This window comes from Colletotrichum navitas, assembly GCF_030913465.1.
Source record: "Colletotrichum navitas strain CBS 125086 chromosome Unknown LY79scaffold_11, whole genome shotgun sequence".
NCBI classification, from domain to species: Eukaryota; Fungi; Ascomycota; class Sordariomycetes; order Glomerellales; family Glomerellaceae; genus Colletotrichum; species Colletotrichum navitas.
Genome location: NW_026850557.1, coordinates 620,918 through 639,832, shown reverse-complemented (window position 1 = coordinate 639,832; position 18,915 = coordinate 620,918). Strand labels below are relative to the sequence as shown.

General features: G+C 47.6%; 7 protein-coding genes across 7 annotated transcripts; 5 read left to right on the top strand and 2 right to left on the bottom strand.

The window, feature by feature from the left end:
• Window positions 1–1,593: 1,593 nt before the first annotated feature.
• LY79DRAFT_577270 (dioxygenase) lies at window positions 1,594–2,677 on the top strand (the record flags this gene model as incomplete). The annotated part of the gene is made up of 2 exons (XM_060559867.1): window positions 1,594–1,880; window positions 2,005–2,677. 2 exons carry the CDS (start codon window positions 1,594–1,596, stop codon window positions 2,675–2,677), a joined length of 960 nt encoding a protein of 319 aa, XP_060417587.1.
• Window positions 2,678–4,102: 1,425 nt separating this feature from the next.
• On the top strand, window positions 4,103–5,832 carry LY79DRAFT_544015 (NADP-dependent L-serine/L-allo-threonine dehydrogenase ydfG). Its single transcript, XM_060557098.1, has 6 exons — window positions 4,103–4,331; window positions 4,399–4,485; window positions 4,568–4,723; window positions 4,810–5,195; window positions 5,256–5,350; window positions 5,405–5,832. The coding sequence occupies exons 1-6, from the start codon at window positions 4,302–4,304 to the stop codon at window positions 5,455–5,457; spliced, it is 807 nt and encodes a 268-aa protein (XP_060417586.1). The 5' UTR covers window positions 4,103–4,301; the 3' UTR covers window positions 5,458–5,832.
• Window positions 5,833–6,287: 455 nt separating this feature from the next.
• On the top strand, window positions 6,288–7,370 carry LY79DRAFT_544013 (dienelactone hydrolase). Its single transcript, XM_060557097.1, has one exon. The coding sequence runs from the start codon at window positions 6,465–6,467 to the stop codon at window positions 7,203–7,205; it is 741 nt and encodes a 246-aa protein (XP_060417585.1). The 5' UTR covers window positions 6,288–6,464; the 3' UTR covers window positions 7,206–7,370.
• A 920-nt stretch (window positions 7,371–8,290) lies between these two features.
• Window positions 8,291–8,794, bottom strand: LY79DRAFT_508920 (uncharacterized protein; the record flags this gene model as incomplete). Its single annotated transcript, XM_060553999.1, has 1 exon — window positions 8,291–8,794. One exon carries the CDS (start codon window positions 8,792–8,794, stop codon window positions 8,291–8,293), a length of 504 nt encoding a protein of 167 aa, XP_060417584.1.
• A 2,308-nt stretch (window positions 8,795–11,102) lies between these two features.
• On the bottom strand, window positions 11,103–13,131 carry LY79DRAFT_626466 (amidase; the record flags this gene model as incomplete). The annotated part of the gene is made up of 7 exons (XM_060562112.1): window positions 11,103–11,236; window positions 11,306–11,708; window positions 11,778–11,901; window positions 11,952–12,370; window positions 12,449–12,598; window positions 12,656–12,778; window positions 12,841–13,131. 7 exons carry the CDS (start codon window positions 13,129–13,131, stop codon window positions 11,112–11,114), a joined length of 1,635 nt encoding a protein of 544 aa, XP_060417583.1. The 3' UTR covers window positions 11,103–11,111.
• Window positions 13,132–13,988: 857 nt separating this feature from the next.
• LY79DRAFT_509246 (major facilitator superfamily transporter) lies at window positions 13,989–15,995 on the top strand (the record flags this gene model as incomplete). Its single annotated transcript, XM_060554036.1, has 7 exons — window positions 13,989–14,291; window positions 14,347–14,442; window positions 14,499–14,618; window positions 14,689–14,811; window positions 14,873–15,228; window positions 15,281–15,421; window positions 15,482–15,995. The coding sequence occupies 7 exons, from the start codon at window positions 13,989–13,991 to the stop codon at window positions 15,993–15,995; spliced, it is 1,653 nt and encodes a 550-aa protein (XP_060417582.1).
• Window positions 15,996–17,134: 1,139 nt separating this feature from the next.
• Window positions 17,135–18,875, top strand: LY79DRAFT_626465 (major facilitator superfamily transporter). The gene is made up of 2 exons (XM_060562111.1): window positions 17,135–17,870; window positions 17,934–18,875. The coding sequence occupies exons 1-2, from the start codon at window positions 17,235–17,237 to the stop codon at window positions 18,660–18,662; spliced, it is 1,365 nt and encodes a 454-aa protein (XP_060417581.1). The 5' UTR covers window positions 17,135–17,234; the 3' UTR covers window positions 18,663–18,875.
• Window positions 18,876–18,915: the final 40 nt, after the last annotated feature.

Sequence of the window (18,915 nt, the reverse complement as noted above, 5' to 3'; positions counted from 1 at the left end):
ACTAGGATACTACTGAAAGAAAAGAAAAAGGCCTCCAGTACATTGTTTGATGCTCATATATCAGAGTTCGGATATCTAACAATAACAGTAGCCTGAAGTACAAATATAGATTGTTTAGCTGAGGGAGCGGAGCTAGACAGAAACAGCATCGCATGGTGATTCTGCGGAATAGGTTGTTAGAACAACAATGCCACCTGACTGTACAACATCCCATAGTTCAGTCCACAAGGGACAAAGGTCGTCAGATCGGATACTTGAATCTCTGGTAGGAATCATTGTCCGAACGGACCGAACTGACTCAACCACATATGACTGAGTACATAACTATCGTACCTCAGCTATAACTTGTGGTTAGAAAGGACAGTCACGTAATAATACTTTGTTTTACCCCTGCGTTTTGAGTACATGCATGTATAGAGCCTATTTAACATAAGGTAAAACATCATAAAGGCGACGTTCAGTGCAGCAGCTGTTGATATACGATGAGCGGCGTGAGAAAACGGCAATGATGAGAGATTCAGACTTGGGGAAACATTACTACGTATGTCACAGGCAAGATGAGCCACAATTGCAATACAGCAATTGCGAACCCACTTTTGTAACGGTACCCGCCACACGTTATCAATAGAAATATGCTGCTGGGGTATGATATAGTTATCATGGACCAAAGTCCAATCTGAGTTTTGTGCGGGAGTCCACTTAGGGGGTGAGTGAGGACATGATTGTGCGGTCTTATTTACGGTGTTGTATAAAGTTTTAAAGGCAAGTGCCTAGCCCCTTTCGCAATGCTGTATACCCACGCTTCCACGGTAACCAATGCCCCAAGTACCTTGGCCTCCTTACAGTTGTGGGCTGATTGACGTGCTACAAAAGCATTTATCGAATGATGCAAAGACACAAGAGCCCGGCAAACCCCGAAACCGACGCCGCCTGACAGGTTGAAATGTTTTGCCAACCACAGAGGATGGATTCGTCAGGGAGCAGTGACCAGAGCTTCCACTACCTCTCATTGGCCAAAGACCAGCCCGCTGCGTTCCCAGCAACTACGGATACATAGTAATCAATTAGCCAGTCACGGACATAAGCCTAGTCCACACACCATGTCCCCTTTCGGGAGTCACCCCGCATGCTCTTGAGGAGGGGCAGCCCCCCCCCGCATTTCGGCTCTCAGGCGTGGGAATTACACTTACCCATATCATCGGCCACTTTGTCCCGGGTCTATGTTTCTCCCGTCAGTGGGCAAAGCGCGCAAAGAGAACGTGGTGGGGGAGGGGACCGCGGGGCAGCATGTGCGAGACGGCTACGCTGAAGTCAAATTGCCGAACATGGATGCCGCACTCGATGCCGTACATTGTTGCCGCATCTACGATGATCATACGACTCATGCCCACAACAACTCTTCTTGCCTCGTGGTCCCTTCATCCGCAGCTCTGAATTTGTACTTAACATCAGGGTCCTCCTCTGCATCCGCACTTCGCGCTTTCATTTCATCGTTCTCAATCCCTCAGTGCTTTCTTTGCCCCCCCTCGCGTCTTCCCCACAAAGCATAAACCACATTCACATACTCCGTACACCTCGCAACACATCTTCACGATGGCCAGCAACGGCACCAACGGCACCAACGGAGCCGACGCCAAGAATAGCAAGTTCGACCCCAACTTTACACAGCATGTCATCGACCTCATGAGCCCGGAGACGAAGCCCAGACATCGAGAGGTCCTCGGCTCTTTAATCAAGCATCTCCACGACTTCTGCAGAGACGTCGAGCTCACACAAGAAGAATGGGTCCTCGGTGTCAACTACATCAACTCCATTGGCCAGGCGTACAAGAAGAACCGCAACGAGGCATGGAGAGTGTGCGACATCTTGGGTATTGAATCGTGAGTTATCCCTCAAAGTCCCCGCCGCCGAATCCACAGTTATGACCCCGCGCCACGCTGCCGCAGTCGGCACATTCGTCCTGACCACTCGACCATTGGCTAATAATTTATCCCCCGCACCCAGTCTCGTTGACGAGATCAACCACACCGTCGTAACCGACACGGGCAATGCCCCTACATCTTCGGCAATTCTCGGCCCCTTCTGGTCCCCCGAAACCCCCTTCCGCGATCTCGGCGCCTCCGTTGTCCAAGATATGCCCAAGGATGGCCAGCTTACCTTCTTCCACGGTGTCATCTTGGATGCCGACACGGGCAAAGGCATTCCTGACGCCGTGTTTGACATGTGGCAGGCCAGCACCAACGGCAAGTACGACACTTTCGACCCAGAAAACCAGTCGCGCCACAACCTCCGCGGCAAGTTCAAGACGAACGAGGAGGGCAAGTTCTGGTTCTACTGCCTTAAGCCTACCGAGTACGCCATTGACACTTCCGGCCCCTCGGCCGACCTGCTCCGTCTCATGGGCCGCCACCCCTACCGCCCCGCACACATCCACATAATGGTCACCCACCCGGACTTCATCGGCGTCACGGCTCAGCTCTACCCCAGCGACGACAAGTACCTCGAAACCGACACGGCCTGCGCCGTCAAGCCCGACCTGCTGCTCAACTTCAAGCCTGTCCAGAACGAGCCCAAGGGCGCCGTCCTGGACGTCGAGTACAACGTCCGCCTGGTGTCCAAGAAGTACAAGCCGGATTCCAAGATGCTCATGCAGAATGCCAACCAGGACAAGTTCTAGATGGGTTTCGGCATGCCCAAACCCTTTAATTTCCATTTTCCAGTCACGAGGAGAATTGTGTACATAGCAGATGGCGCCAATGTTTTGACGGCGCATCTCACCCCGTCAACCTGGGGTTTCTGTTTTCCGCGTTTTCCGCGCACCCCACGCATTGCAGACAAAGCGTCGCATAGCAAAATGGCGTCAGCCAGTGCAGAAACATGGCCCATAGAAGGCCCAGTTTTCTCCGCACGAATTAGAAATTGATATCCGTCCAACTTGATTCGGTAGAAAACCACGGTACTGTGGTCATTGGCTGAATTCGTCGTCTCCTGTGCCCTCCCTGTCCATACTCCGATTTCGCAGTCTTTCACATTTGCTAGCTAGATTTCCTAGGCGCAGATTTGGCGAAGTATCCGTACATGTTTCGGCGACTGCTTGAATCTGCTCCATGTCAATATGACTCCTGCCATTTCGAACGATTTCATTTTCTAGTCTGAGGGAATCATGTGTCTTTCAGCGAGTATGACGAGCTACCTGTTATGCTGAAATCTTCTGGTGCTTCCCCGCGCCTCCCAATTCCCCATTCTCCCACCTGACGGGTATGATCGGAAACCCTCGGCTGAGAGAGCTCTCACTTTTGGAGGGACGATTCTTTTCCCGACTTGAAATGCCGTTAAGGACAGGGGCACGACCGGAACTAAGGTGCCACTTTATTATGCAAAGAGGATCCCCCCAACTAAATCTTTATTTACGTGCATGACGGAAACCAGGCAGAGAACCACGCCCTTTGTTTTCTTACTGTTGGTTACACCAGGGATATGGTGATACGGTTAACCGTACGTATCGGTGGCAATTGACGAATAAATGGGGTAACTGTGATCTCTATTATGCGTAAAGAAATGAAGGATAACTATCGTGGGTTGGTTGGTTGAATAACCAACTTATTGCTGCAAATCCTCGGTGGATCCGTGGCCAATTATCCGAGGATTCGCCGGCAATGAGTCATCGGGGTTAACCCGATAACTCCGATATTCATCCGCGATGCTCAACATCGCAACACTTACATTTCTGAGTTTTCGCCAGAAATAATACTCGCGTCGAACAAGCCAATCCAGGCAGTATCGGCAACGCAATGTTGAGCGAAATTACCTCTGCGGTGGGGAAAGAGGACCTGTACCCGCTAAGTAGCGAGTAGGCACTCGCTAGACGAGCTGCCATTCAATCATATTTGTTTGCACCCAGACTCTGGTAAGAAGGGGGCATATGGTACGCTTTAGTTGCTCTAAAAGAGTCTCGTTGCCAGTTCAAAGGCGAGGAATGGCGGACTCGGGTTACTTCAATGGCGCGTGTTCGGTGTGTCTCCCCCATCCAAGCGGGGCTCAGTTATGCTGTTGGTGATTATTAAGTAGTGACGTAGGCGACATCTGAAAGTACGAACCCCCACGCAAGATGTCTTCAAAAGTCATCTTCTCTTATTGCACACTACTCTCAGGCAGCCCAAAACATCGTTTGTCTCACTGCATCAGTGATATTGAGAGCGGCAATCAGTCGCTCTGCCTTCCGGAGTTGATCAAGACGATAGGACTGATCGCACGAGCTGTCCTGGTGTAATACGAGTTTCATCTCAGCATCAGCAACGGAAATGGGCCTTGAAGATAAGACCGTCCTACTTGTTTGTAGTGATTTTCATTGTCCAATGATCAATCATATTCTAGGTACCTGTACTGACTTATCTCCAGACCGGTGCCTCCATGGGCATTGGGGAAGCCATCGCCAATGCTCTGGCTGACAGAGGCGCAAATCTCGTTCTACTATCACGATCGGAAGTAGGTCAGCCCCAACTTTTAAGTTGAAAATCTGGGGGCCAACAGCCTATGATAGTATCCCGGCTGAAATCATACGCTATAGGACAAGTTAGATACGCTGGCTCAAAGATTATCAACTGCATACCCCGGCACTAAGATTATCTACCGCGCCGCTGATGTTGGAAGCTTTGAGGACGTAGACAGTGCCATTGCGTCCGCCGTTGAGGAGATCGGAATCATTGATATTCTTATTAATAACGTAAGGAAAGCTCCTTTGCTGTTATTTACGTGATGCTTCTTGGCGCTGCTGAAGCCGTCGGATAGACGACTAACAACGATACCCAGGCTGGACTTGCCCTCGGAGCACCCGCCAGGTTCCACGAGTTGAAGATTCAGGATGTCATCACAATGTCCAACACGAACATAAACGGTACAATGTTTGTCACTCACTCGGTCCTCAACAGGTCGATGATGAAGCAAAAGCCAGGCAAGGGCACGATTCTTAATGTCACCTCCACCACCGCACTAGAAGCGCCACCGTTTCCGGGCGAAGCTGTGTATCACGCGAGTAAAGCATTCCAGGAAGGCTTCACCAATTCTCTCCGTAATGAACTGGTCACGACCGACATCAAGGTCCTGGCGCTAAGGCCGGGTGTCGTCGCCACTCACTTCCACACCCAGCGCGTTGGGTTTGACAAAGAGCAATACAACTCGTTCATTGAAGGCTACGAGTAAGCGACGCTATGTATTTTACCGAGTTGACAAATACGTTCTTTACTAATCCTCTAAAGCCCGCTTATTGCCGAAGATGTCGCTCATGCCGCTGTGTACATGCTGGATCAATCCGAGAGGATTTCCATCAAGGCTCTGGATGTTGTTCCAACGGGTTAGTAAGCCTCTGAAATTGGGTCTTTCTGTCACTAATGCAATGAACTATCAGCTCAACGGTCATTGAATGTCTTCGATCGGACGTGGAGCGACCGTAGTCACTGACGGGCTTTTGTCGTGCGAGACATGTCCTCGTGGGCACTGAACGGAAGCAGAGATCTAGACTCGTTTTTTATAGGGGCAAGAGGCCCAAGATTCAAGCCTTCCAGACCTGTTCCTTGCATTTGGCATCGACGAAGCATGTATTAATATGAAATGAGTGATATGAATGGTGAACTTGGTCTACTAGCATTGCTAGGATATAAGGCTGGCTCCTGAACACTGGATAACATGACAATTATTAAGGAGAACACTGTGTAATATGGACTAGCAACAGTGGACGAAAGCAGTGTTGAATTCCATCTACAATTTTCATCAGCGAGCCAAAATGTATGATGGAAATTACTGCTAAATCGCTTGGAGAGACACGGAATTGGCCAGACTAAACAGTAGCTTTTTGAACAGTAGGCCTGCCAATGCTAGTTCAAATCGTCTTTACGGTGAATACTGTTGAACGTGATAGCTCCGCATGGGGGTCTCGCTTACAACAGTCGGGCGAGTGAACTGACCCATCACTGTGCTCGTTGGATACCGCGGAATATTCAGGACACCAGCACCCCTTATCCCAACCACTCTTGCTAAGTCTACTAAGGGAGCTGGGCTTCACTTCCTTCGCTACTGGGAGACTAAGCTATGTTGCTTCTCATTGGCAATCGAGTATTGGCATATTTCAACCTCGAGCAATAGTAAGCTCACATTACTATCAGCAGGACATGTGGCGCAGATTTGGTGCTGAGACTAGTATTGTGATTGGACAATCGATGCTTTGACACGTGAATTATCATTTTGATTGGACCTGAAGAGATATCAGTTTCGTGACACTCTAGCGGATTTAAGCGGTGAATCTTACCTCCGTGTTCAAGCAAGTTGTGCCGACGTCGGGATTTGCAGTCGGCCAAAGTTCCGCTATCCCTTCTTAAAAGCCGCAACGCCTAGTTCAACGACAATGCTTTCATCGCGAAGCCTTACCAACAAAGGGCATTGATCTATACTTTCTATATTCCAACTTAGAGATGGAGGTGGGCTCTTGTTGCTTAAAGGCCTTCGAGTGGAACGGCACACCTGAAGGCCGAATCGATAAGCTCGAAGGTCACGACGTCTACATCACCGGCCACAATCCTGGCGTGGCCGTACTGTTCATTCACGACCTGCTTGGTTGGACCTTTCCCAACGCACGTCTTCTTGCAGACCACTATGCCCGCGAAGCCAACGCTACAGTTTACTTGCCGGACTTCTTCGATGGTTGGGTCGTGGAGTTTGAGCCAGTTCTTGCCGGTCGATTCCATGAGATCGATCTGGAGAGTTTCCACACAGACAACGCTCGTAATGTTCGAGAGCCCGAGATCTTCAACTTTGCGAAGGCACTGCGAGGGAGGCATGACCATGTTGGAGCGATAGGGTTCTGCTATGGAGGCTGGGCTGTGTTTCGTCTTGGCGCGAAGGAGCATAACCCCCCGTTAGTTGATTGTATCTCGGTCGGACATCCGACCTGGTTGACTAAGAAGGATATGGACGAGGTTGCGGTTCCTGTACAGATGTTGGCTCCAGAGATTGACCCGGTCTTCACAGCTGAGATGAAGTCATATTGCTTCGAAACAGTGACGAGGAAAGGTGTACCCTTTGAGTATCATCACTTCCCCGGAGTTGAGCATTCTTGCTTCGTTAGGGGTGATCCAGGAAAGTCCGGAGAGCGAGAGGCTATGGCACGGGCTAAATCGGCGGTTGTGAGCTGGCTAAACACGTTTCTCCACTGACTGGATTATCTTTGCCATAGAAGCTGCCTCATCATCAGGTCAAAAGTGAGCATTTTTGGCATATGATTGGTCCCGATTTACAGGATTTGACTAAGTCATTGTGATGTTCAAACCCCTCGTGGAGCGTTGCCTTCTGCGATCTTCTGGAAAGTTAGATTGAGATACAATGTGACATCGTTGCGGATAATGTAACACACCCCAACCATCCCAAGGAGAAGCGGACCGAAGTTTTACAACTTTTACTCATAACCGTAGTTTTGGAGTTCGAGGTTGAATCATCGTGGCCTAGACTCCGTACATCCACTCCCGATGAAGGTACACTTATTCGAGAGCTGCGACAAGTGCAAATGACACTATTACGGACGCGGCAAACATCTTGTTTTAGCCCACAGTTTAATTTTGGTAGTTGAAATAAAGTTATTTTCAATGTGTCCCAATACCCGAACAGAAGATGATTTCTCGGTTTGTCAAATTTCAAACACTAGTTGCATGTCTATCGCAACGACCTTGACTCCACACGCTCAACCAGGAGCTTGAAACGACTTTTTGGCTCTGTTTAAAGAATACAGGTTCTATGATGAAACCAAGGCAGACAAGTGACGTAGTGGAGATTTTTGTACGAATTTCATGGTGGCTTTCATACTTCGCTCCACAACTTCCAAGTATTGCCAATGACGACGCTGGGCAAACAGCCTGATACTACGAGAAATTCACTGTCATAGACTTCTCGAAGGGTTCGGTCTGGTCATAGGTCTTTGATAAGCTCGGATGAGTACCATGTCCTCGGGATAGCTAGCTTGTCTTCCAACGGCCTCAAATATGATCCTCTCTCTGATATCATATTCTCTTTGTAACTCATCCAATGGGGGAAAAAAACACTGTTTAGTGATATACAGTTTGGATAAGAGGATAGAATTTGAAGATCATAGCGATAGATCTAGGAAAGAGAATGAACAATGAAAGTGGACGTGGAGATCATAAATCTAACAGTATGTCTCCGTCGATTGTCAAGTAAATGCTGGTTTGCTATAGATCTACGGACATGCCAAATTGAATCTATGCAGCTGGCTTGTTTCTGTAGGATATCATCCTCTCCTGGTAAGAATCTTCTGATGAACCTCCTTCCAGTTCTTCTCCAACTCTCCCTTAACTAGAGTAGCCAAAAAACGATAACAATAGGCGCTGACTTTCTCTTCCAGTTCAAGACCACCGCCGCTCGCGTTCCGAATCCTCCAACGCGTCTCCATAAGAACGTTGAGTGGGCAATGTATGCGGACAAAACTGCCATCTGGTGTGAAGGTGAACTCGTATTCGCTGACACTCTTCTTCTCCAGCATGCCCTTGGGTAACGCCTTTGGAAGGTGGGTCGGGACAGTGTCAGTAACTGTATAAAACTCAGTCGCAGCGATGGCATCGACATCTTCAGGTACTGTAGGAGGAACTTGAGGTGTTCGAGGGTTCCAGTATGTCAAATTTGGGTCGCTTTTGATATGATTCTCTGCGTCATGGAGGCACGACAAGGCGTCTTCGCGGGACATACATCCGGGGACTGGAGTAACGTGCGTCAATGTTATCGTCGTGTTGAGCATTTTGTATCGTATTCTTCAAAAAGGTCCACAACAACTCAATTCTCTGTGGTATACTCATTAATACTGCGATAAACGCAAAAGCATAGGATGCGGAAATATAGAGACGAAGGACATTTATGAAATAGATGTGCGCATCTGTGTCTGACAAGAATGTTGGTCCCGGCATGGGAAACAAGCTTTTGGGGACTTATCAGGCGAATGTGAATCTCCGTCGGGTTTCAATGACATCAACAAAGGTTTGCCCAAAGCCAATTGCTTAGTGAGACGTTCAATGTCCCGAGACTCCTGAAAGACTACTTGAAGCCAGAGTCGGTTGAATCCATGCATTTAACCTTGAGCTTCTTCATTACACTTTTCACAATGCAACAGTGGGAGCGAACATCACTTCTAGCATGTTCATCACGAGTGGATGCGACGCATTTGCAGTAAGGCGATGATGATAGATTTCATGATTGGCCAAATTGGCGATCCAGACTTGATTGCTTGTTGTTTCAGGATGTAATTTATTGAGTTTCCAAGGTATTACGACCATTTCTACTCGCAGAAGATGCTACGCAGAACCAGCTTCCTGTTTGCAAACAACTTTAACTACGGTTCAATGTCTGCTTCTAAGGACGCCTTCTATCTGGTTCTTCAGCTTCTGGAAATTTCGGTAGAACGACAAAGGATAGTGAACAATCATCACCAAGCAGCGGCTCCATGAGATCCAAACCTCATGGTTTGCGATATATGGATAAGTCGCTCCATCTAAGATTCATTCTATTATTATTCAACCCAATTGAAGACACTGAAATACTGTAGAGGCTCTGGATACAACTTTCAATTTCAAATGAATCGATAACCTATTCTTGAGGGTTATTTTCACTTTCATAGCTTAACAGCATTGCCCAAGCTTTGAAGCGTCGCTGAAGCAGCCGTAGACTAGTGGTATCACTGATGTTGAGGACTGATCTCGAACGTCGCATCGGAAGGCAGAGCCATAAAGTTCATCTTAAGTTGAGAGGGGCAATTTTATACTAAACCCCAATGTGTACTATTGTGGACGATGCTTGTTGATAAGCTATTGTAGAGATGCCTGCTGTCGTTTCGCGACATATTATTTATCGATGACGTAGAGTTTCTGGCTTGCGGTACATATCATTGACGACCTAGAGACAATGCGGAAAAGTTAAGGCTCAGTTTAGTGTAGAGTGATTTCGCAATGCATAGCTATATGACCAGCCAGCACGCTTGACCACAGAGCGGAGTCGTGCTTGATGAATCAATAGATAAGGAAGGCCCAGACTCTAGGACGTTTTCTAAGATGCACAAGAATCCATCTAACCCATCATCCATCAAAACAGAACCTAGGACTATCACAATATCAACTGAGTACCTAGCTTAGAATGATAAATACGAAATACAAAATGGTCAAGTTCCAGCAACGTATGTAGTGCTCCAATCCCTCGTGTTGACTAATCACACATCGTCGACTCACTCGAATGTACCTTATCAGATTCTTTCAAATCGCTGCTGCTAGAAAAGGCATCTGACAGCGATAACGCTCCGCTTTAGTCCGTCATCTCACAGCCAAAATGGGTGTGCATTCGCCAAAGCTCCATTCACTTATCAGCCCGGTGACCTAATCGGAGCAACGGGTATTCGTTTGTACCGTGGTTGTCGCCTATCAGTACATGAACCAATACCGAGTTAGTCATATTACCATCGGTCTTCTTATCTACGATCTGGCAATAATGCCGGTCAATGTCGATGCAACTGATAAGGAAACATGCGCTTGGCCTCCACAAATCACTTTACCCAGACCTCTAGAACCAATCGCCCCAGGTTGTTTCTTGTGATCATAGTAGTCGGTATGACAATGAAAGCATATATCGCGTCATGGCTGGCATCAACTGTATTCTTTTTATGCATTCCAAGAACTCACAAATGTTCTTTGCCGCACATGGAGGTCAGATATAAGAGGTCAAACTGTCGATCTATCTAGAAAGAATGCGGAGCGAAGTCGGGGCAAATATATATCCGTAAGACCCATGGTCTCACACGTGGGATACCTACGTGACATGTTCCTTGACACGTTGCATAGAATTGAAGCACCATTTCTGTGACCTGGCCCAAGCGTGTGGCGATAATATGAAACGGGTTACTTCGGTTCTTCAGAAGACGGGATATCGGTAAGATGAGAAACCACGATCCTGCGATACTTAGGGCTCGTTTCACTATTCAGATATATGAAAGCCTGGGCGCGGTTTTCATGCACTTTCTCAAATAGAAACTCTTTCCAGTCATTGGACGTCTCAGTAACTTGTTCCTTGCCCTATTATGTGGGGCTTTCCTTCAGAATCCTGTCCAGAAGCTTGGCTGCTTGGAGCACCTCTTCATCATGGAAATGCTTCCCAACCAACTGCAGACAGATCGGCATGCCATCAAAAAGATCTGCATCATCTGTATCAACTCTAATATTAGCAACGTTGCCTCTCTTTGAATGGGCCACTGACGGAATGTGTGACTTACAAGCTTCCCATTCATTCTTATCCTGTTCATCTCTGGGTTTGTATGTTTCCTCCCGCAGGTCAATATCTTTGTCGACTCTAAGCCCACTGGGGATAATTGCCGCTGGCTGGTCCAGAATGTTCCAGATACTGGTGTAACCCCAGTATTTGGCACCACCTTGTAATACGCCAGCACCTACATAGGCTGGACAAAGAATGAAGTCTACGCCTTTCTTCTTCATCAGATCATGGTACTGCCTTCTGTATGTCTCTCTTTTGTAATTCAGCTCCCAATTTTCGGCCACAGTCAGTGGTTCGTCCCTTGAGAACCCGAAGGCATGGAGTGTCAATGGAAGTGTTGGTTCGCCACTCTCGGCGAACGTGTCGAGATATGGCTTCGGTCCCTGCGGGAAATACAAAGCTGACTTTGGAAAGGGTCAGTCACATTATCAGATAGTCGCTGAAATATCCCAAGTCACCCGGACTATACTCACAACAATATCCCACCCGTGGCTATGGTCGTACGGGTCCCAGTCCACCACATTAATGCCCGATCTTTTTAACTTCTCTGCCGCCATTCGGAGTGCACGAAGGACCGGGGGATGAGGTTTCACACGGCTGACTAAGTTAGTAAACCGGGCATTTCAAAACAATGACAATATACATACCCATCGTCAAGCATCAGTCCGATTGTGATGTTTTTATTGAGAGTGGTCTTTCTCCATGGCACAGGAACCAATGTTGTTTCAGTGTCCCATGGCTCGGCTGCAAGTACAGCCTCCATGAACAAGTCAAGATCCTCAACACTTTGACCTAAAGGACCAACAACACCGCGAATACTTTCCTGGCCAGCGGTAATTCCAAAGTTACCTAGGTTTGGGATACGTAAAGCAGTAGGTCGCAACCCATAGCAGCCATTGAATGCAGCTGGTATGCGTATGCTGCCGCCAATATCCGTACCAACACCAATGACAGAGCACTTCGCTCCAACCGAAACGCCTTCGCCTCCCGATGACCCACCGGGAGAGCATAGGAGGTTATGTGGGTTCAATGTCTTGCCGGTAATATTGTTATTGCAGTCCAAGTGCTGAAAAGATCAGTCCATAGGCTCCCAGTCAAAATCAATACCTCTAATATAATAGAATGAGAATGAGCTCAAACATACCATCAAAGACTGAGGTTGGTTCGTTCGCACATGTATGACAGCTCCTGTCTTTTTCAGAATCTGTATTGAAAGCGCATCGTCGTTTGGGACGTTCGTGATCTTTGATACAAATCCTGCATGCGTTATGTGACCACCCATGCTAATGTGTTCCTAAGATCCATAAGCATCATTCAATCATAATAAAGGTGAAATTGTAGATAAACTGACTTTAACTGAGACGGGGATGCCGTGGAGGGGGCCCATGAACTGCCCGGTTTTTTGAAAGTGGGCGTCAAGCTTATCGGCTTTCTCCAGGGCATCTTCCGCTAATATTTCAGTAACAAAATTGGTCTAGAAACAAGAAAAGCGTGAGAATTGGTATCGTTTTTATTCATGGATGGTATATCACCTACCAACTGCTGTATAATAGTTGCTCGCTTCAAAAACGCAGTTACAACTTGTCTGACAGTCCATTCGCCACTCATGTATCTCTTCTGCAGGCCAGCTGAGTCTTGTTCTGTCATTCGCAGTTCTTCATCTGTCAGAATTCCCGACTCATAGGGTACGTTTTGAACATCCAAACGGTCGTGTGAAGGGAGTTGGTCTTCGGAAAGCTGGTAGTCCTTGGGTATGGACTCCTGCTGGATTTTGATACATCTTCTTGAGAGCTCTTCCCAAGGGGTTGACATAGTGACGATAACCATCTTAGAATGTGGAAGGATTTGGACGAGCGAGTGGCAGTGAAGAGTTGACACAAGGATAGAGTAGTGTGTCTACACCAGCGTTCCAGGGGGCCTCTCACAAGTCCTATGTAGTTGTCACTCCCAAATGATAACGGCTAGCTCGCTCTGATAGCTCTGATAGCGATAGGTCGATACCTCTCTGCCTATCGGTATCAACTGCCAAGATGGTTAGGGGTGACCCCACTCCTTGTGGATGCCGGAGATTCAGGAGAGCATATCAGTAATCCATCTCCGGAAGCAATGTGTTCATTCTCCTATCTATTATATCCGGGACTATCATACCCAGGGGTGTTAGTCGGGCTGGCTGCGCTAAAAACCCCGGTGTTTAACTTTGCCAAATCCTAACACCCCCGGGTAGATGTGGCCATCAAAGCCAGTGCTCTCCAATTGCCCTTTCTTTATCGCAACAACACTGCAGACGATGTCCAATCGGAAGTTGATGTTGGGAACCGGGAAACCTTATCACTGAGACCCACAATCTGGACTCTCCACTGGTAAAGTCTGTTAGCCTACGGTGGTATCCGTGCCGCAACCCATGCAGAGATAGACATATTTAGCCTAGACCAACTTTTTGTAGGGAGTGAAGAACCCGAGGAAAGCATGCCACCTATTCAGTTAATTATCTACAAGATATACATAAGTAGCCGCATCTGTGCACACACAAGAAAATTGTCTTAGTATCTGCCCACTCATTTCCAGACTGGTAGGCTAGCCAGTTGTATAATACTTTGTAATTTTATCACTAGAAGCAAAGATCTTTGGCACGAAGAAGTCAGTTTCCAATTCACGTGGCCGAGTCCATACACGCAGTTCGCGCTATGGAAAAATCCAGCCCTTTTCCTCCAGGCACTACGAGGCTCATTGATGTAGATGGATCTTTCATCACCAAACATGCTTCGGGCTCAAACGAGCAGGATATTGTTCTCATCCCTCGTCCTTCTGATGACCCAGAAGACCCTCTCAATTGGACAAAGAAAAGAAAACTACTGGCAACATCTTGCGTCTTTCTTTACACTGTAATGATTGCTATCCCTAGCAGTGCAGTCTACTCTGTTGTAACGCCTATCAGAGTGGCAACAGGCTTATCTTTGAGTGATATCAACAACGGAACCGGTATTATGGTGAGCAAGAACGTATATCTTATAAAGTATGGATTCTAACTGCATCGGATGGCAGTTTTTGTTCTATGGATGGGGTTGTCTAATTTGGCAGCCACTCGCACTTCAATACGGCAAACGACCAGCTTATCTTGCGTCACTTGTAGCCAACATTGTATGTATTCCGAATTCACTTGCTCACCGGACTGCCACTTACAGATATTCTTATAGGTAATCCTGGCTACAGCGCCAATGTGTACAACAAAAAATACCTATCTAGCAAATAGGATTTTGCTCGGGCTTTTCGGGGCACCAGTCGAATCTCTTTGTGAAATTTCTATCACAGATATCGTCAGTAATTCCTGAGCACAAAGAATTTGTGAATAGTCAATCTCCGTACAATAAACTGACCGCTACCTAGTGGTTTGCTCACCAACGACCTAAATACCTTGCTTGGTATGGCTGGGGTCTTTCAATGGCGGGTAAACTGGCACCTATGCTCTCAGGTTTCATAAATGTCGGCATGGGCTGGAAGTGGACTTTGGTAAGCCATAATCACTGCATTCAACATAAATGCCGAAGGTCTAATATCAGTTCCATCACAGTGGTGGTGTTCCATCTTCAACGGCATCGCTCTCATTTACTGTTTTCTTTTCATGGAAGAGACAAACTACGACCGGCCAGCCTCGCCAAGTACAGATAGTGCTGCCGTGCTCTCTGGGACAAAACCAGAAGACCAGACAACTGCTAGTAAATTGGATGAGCAAGACCAAGACAAGACTGCGAACCAGAACTCATCAAACGCCCACTCTGTTGACAGGGAGACGGGTCAAGTACTGTACCAACGAAAAACGTTTATCCAGAAGCTTGGTATCAAGGACAAACAAAGGCCTAACCGCATGTTTGATATTGCGATTAGTGGACTAACTGGCTTCACGTACCCCTCGGTGGTTTATGCTGGGTATGAGCTTTCTTTCAGTTTCCCCTGTGACTTTTTGCTGACTGTCTCTTAGTTTGATGTATGGCGCCAATAGCCTGGTCTGGTCAGGTGTTCAAAATGCGACTGCTGGGACTGTTTACACCACAATGTACGGTTTCTCTACTGCAGGTGTCGCTGCTGCATATGCTGGCGGTCTCCTAGGAACTATGGTCGGGTAAGAACTGTGCAATGGCCCTGAAAACTTAAGGGGTAGCCAACTAACTTGCATATCTAGAGGTTACTACTGTGGCAAAGTCGGCCGTATCCTTACACTTCGACTTGCGCGCCGCAACAACGGCATTTCCGAGTCTGAACATGCGTTGTGGCTTTTCGCTGCCTCAATGTTTATTGTTCCGTTCAGCATGCTTCTGTATGGCCTTGGGGTGACATATCACATCCACTGGATCGGCCTCGTCATCTCTCAGTTCACGCTTGCAATCAACAACGCTCTCTGTGTGGCAGGCTCACTTGGCTATGCCATTTCTTCTTACCCTGAACTCAGTGGCGGCATGGTCACGACTTGCGTCATAATTCGCAACACAATGAGTTTTGCAATCAATTACGGCATTACTCCTTGGTTGAATCACATGGGTTATCGCGACACATACATTATTGTTGCAGCGATTGGATTTGTCTGGAATGCTAGCATTTTTGTTGTTACCAAGTACGGCAGGCGAGCCAGGGAGAAGAGTGCAGAGAGATACTGGCGTGATGTAGCAAAAGCACATGCCAAGGGGTTGAGTCATTGACTGATGGATTGCGCAGAGCCGTAGTGCGAAGTCCATAAGAGCCACAAAAGGCGGCTGGCACACGGACAGATCCTCCAATATCGGAGGTTACTCCGGACCAGATGACCGATCCATGTCAAACAGATATGATTACAATTGAACGTTATTGGGCAATCATAAGAAGCAAATGCGACCTCCATGCAATGCCATGATTGGGCTTGGCACAATGACCTGTCATGGTACACTTGCTGAGGCCTCGCAAGTCATGCGGATAGTGACTGATGCTGCTACTTGTCTTATCAAGATCGCCTCGGTTGCGTTGCATTGCAAAGAAACCCTATGGTCGAACGGAAAGTTGTCGGCCTAGCCTGGTCTTGAATCTTGATAGAGGATAAAGCCTCAACGGGCAATTGTAGAATCCAGTTCACGCGAATTCGAGACATTAGCAGTGGGAAGGAATCGAATGAGACATCGAAAAATGGCAAACTGGAGTCAACAAGAGAGTCAAGTTGCATTCAGAGATCTTGTTGTTTGGAAGATGTGGTTTCAGCTTGTCTTTGACATCTCAAGCATTGGGAAAACGTATTATTAGAGTAGGGGTTACTCTTCATTCTCTTTCCGGACGAATAAATAGGGCTTATCACCTTTGTCCTTGGTGTTTGAATAATTGGAATCATGTCCTTGCATTCCTGGTGAACCAAATCGACTTCTTTTCAAAGCTATACCGTTCTGTAGATAGCTTGGATTTGGTTCCAATTTCTCAGCGAAAGAATTGGGCAAAGGACATGGCTTCATTTCACTTTTCCTGGGCCTAAATACTGTACCCAGTCTGAGACTTTTGGATCCCCTTTGCCCTCCACGCCACGATGGTTGAGCTACAAACTCAGGAGAAATAATTTTAAGAATTGGCATGTCCTAAGGTATTTACTGAGCAGTTCAGTACGATAACACTTATTCTATTTGGAATCTATTTGGCCCGCCGGCTTTGTGTCGTTACCGAAATAGTCGCCGGCATAGCTGGAAAAACTTAAAAAAGGTCCCCTGCATGAAGGTTGTCTTAGATAGGTAAGACATTTCTTAGCTCCCGAGGCTTTTCCGATACCCGGTCTACACTCAGACGTCATTGCAGATCCTACTGCTGACCACAACCATCCTGCGACCCCTTCGTGTCCTTCTTCGACACCGCGCTTGTCGTGCACCTCCGACGTGGCTGTTGGTCGTTTATAGTGTTTGCTTATATTTGTCGCTACCTGCCCCGACATGGTTTGTCGGGTAGCAAGTTCTGCGGCCAATGATATGACGGAGACGGAGCGTCTTTTGCGTCCGGCGTTTGACGAAGAGACTTACGAGGACGATTCATCTAGCCTTGTCCCTGGCTTACATGACATATACGAATATCAGCAGGACAAGATAGGCTTGAAAGTGGCCGCGACTGCCTGGTCGTTCATTGTTCTGGGACTATTCGTATCTACAATCGGCGTCATAATACCTCATCTCCAGCAAGATTATCAGCTCAGTGACATACATGTGTCTTCGATATTCCTCGTTGGCCCGGTTGGCTACTGTTTCGCTTCATCGCTGAGCAACCGCGTTCACCTAAGACTCGGGCAGAGGGGTATAGCCATCATTGGCCCGGCATGCCATTTCTTTTATGCGGCCACTGGCGCACTTCATCCCCCATTTTCAATGTTCCTTGTTAGTGTCGGCATCGGCTCGTTTGGTATGGGACTCCTGGATGGCTCTTGGTGTGCCTGGGTCGCCGGACTAAAAAGTGCAAACACAATGTCGGGCATTTTGCATGGCTCGTTTTCGATTGGCGCCGCTATCTGCCCATACATTGCCGGCATTCTGTTTTCGAAAAGCAATGGCCTATGGTATCAGTGGTTCTATGTATTGGTACGTGGTTTATGAGCATCATCCACCAAAACTCACTAGTGGTTTACTGACTATGCGTCTCAGTCATTTGCATCTGCCTTGGAAGCCCTGGTTCTGTGCCTAGCATTCAGACACGAAGACGCTGAGAGATACCACAACAATAAATCCGATCCCAATCAGCAACTTCTCGTACAACTAGACCAGAGGCAAATTCTGAATTACAGTGCCACCTGGGTTTACGCAGCATATCTCCTCGCAGACGTGGGTACTGAGAGTACAGTATCCGGCTGGGTCGTGGCATTCATGTTACGCGTTCGGCACACTAGCACATATGCCTCGAGTGTTTGTTCTTCGGGCTACTGGGCAGGCATGGCAGTTGGCCGTTTGGCTTTGGGGTTCGTGACAGACAAGCTAGGCCCTCGCCGGGCAGTAATCATGTATCTTCTCCTTACGCCAGTCTTCGTCGTTCTTTTTACACTTGTCCAAGCTTTGTGGGTATCTGTGCTAGCCATGTCGGTTGTTGGATTTTTTATGGGACCGTTGTTTCCATCCTGTATTGTTCAATTGGTCAACCTTTTACCAAAAGGACTCCATGTTGGGGCTGTTTCTTTTGTGGCCTCGGTCGGCCAGATTGGCGGGGCGATACTTCCATATCTTCTGGGAGTTATTACGCAGGCGATAGGCCTGTGGGTGTTTCCTTACATGCTCCTAGTGCAGTTCTTGGTCATGCTTCTCATCTGGATGTTGTCATTGACGCTTTCTAGAAAGGAGGTTGAAGTTGAGGAAGAGAGGCAGGCTTACCAAGCTCAATGAGACTGCACCGCCCTCCCATATCATTTCCTACGAAGCTATGGCAGAGACAATATGTACGCAGGTTCTATCTCAAATATTGAATTGCATACAGAATGGTGACCTGACAGCCGCTGTTTGTTGCATGCCAAGGAAGAGTATGCGGTACGGCATCAAGAAATTTAGAGCCGAGACAAGGGCCTTTGACATTAAGTACCGACACGGTCCAAATAGAGCACTGGATAAGTACAAGTGATCATTTGAATGAAATAAGATG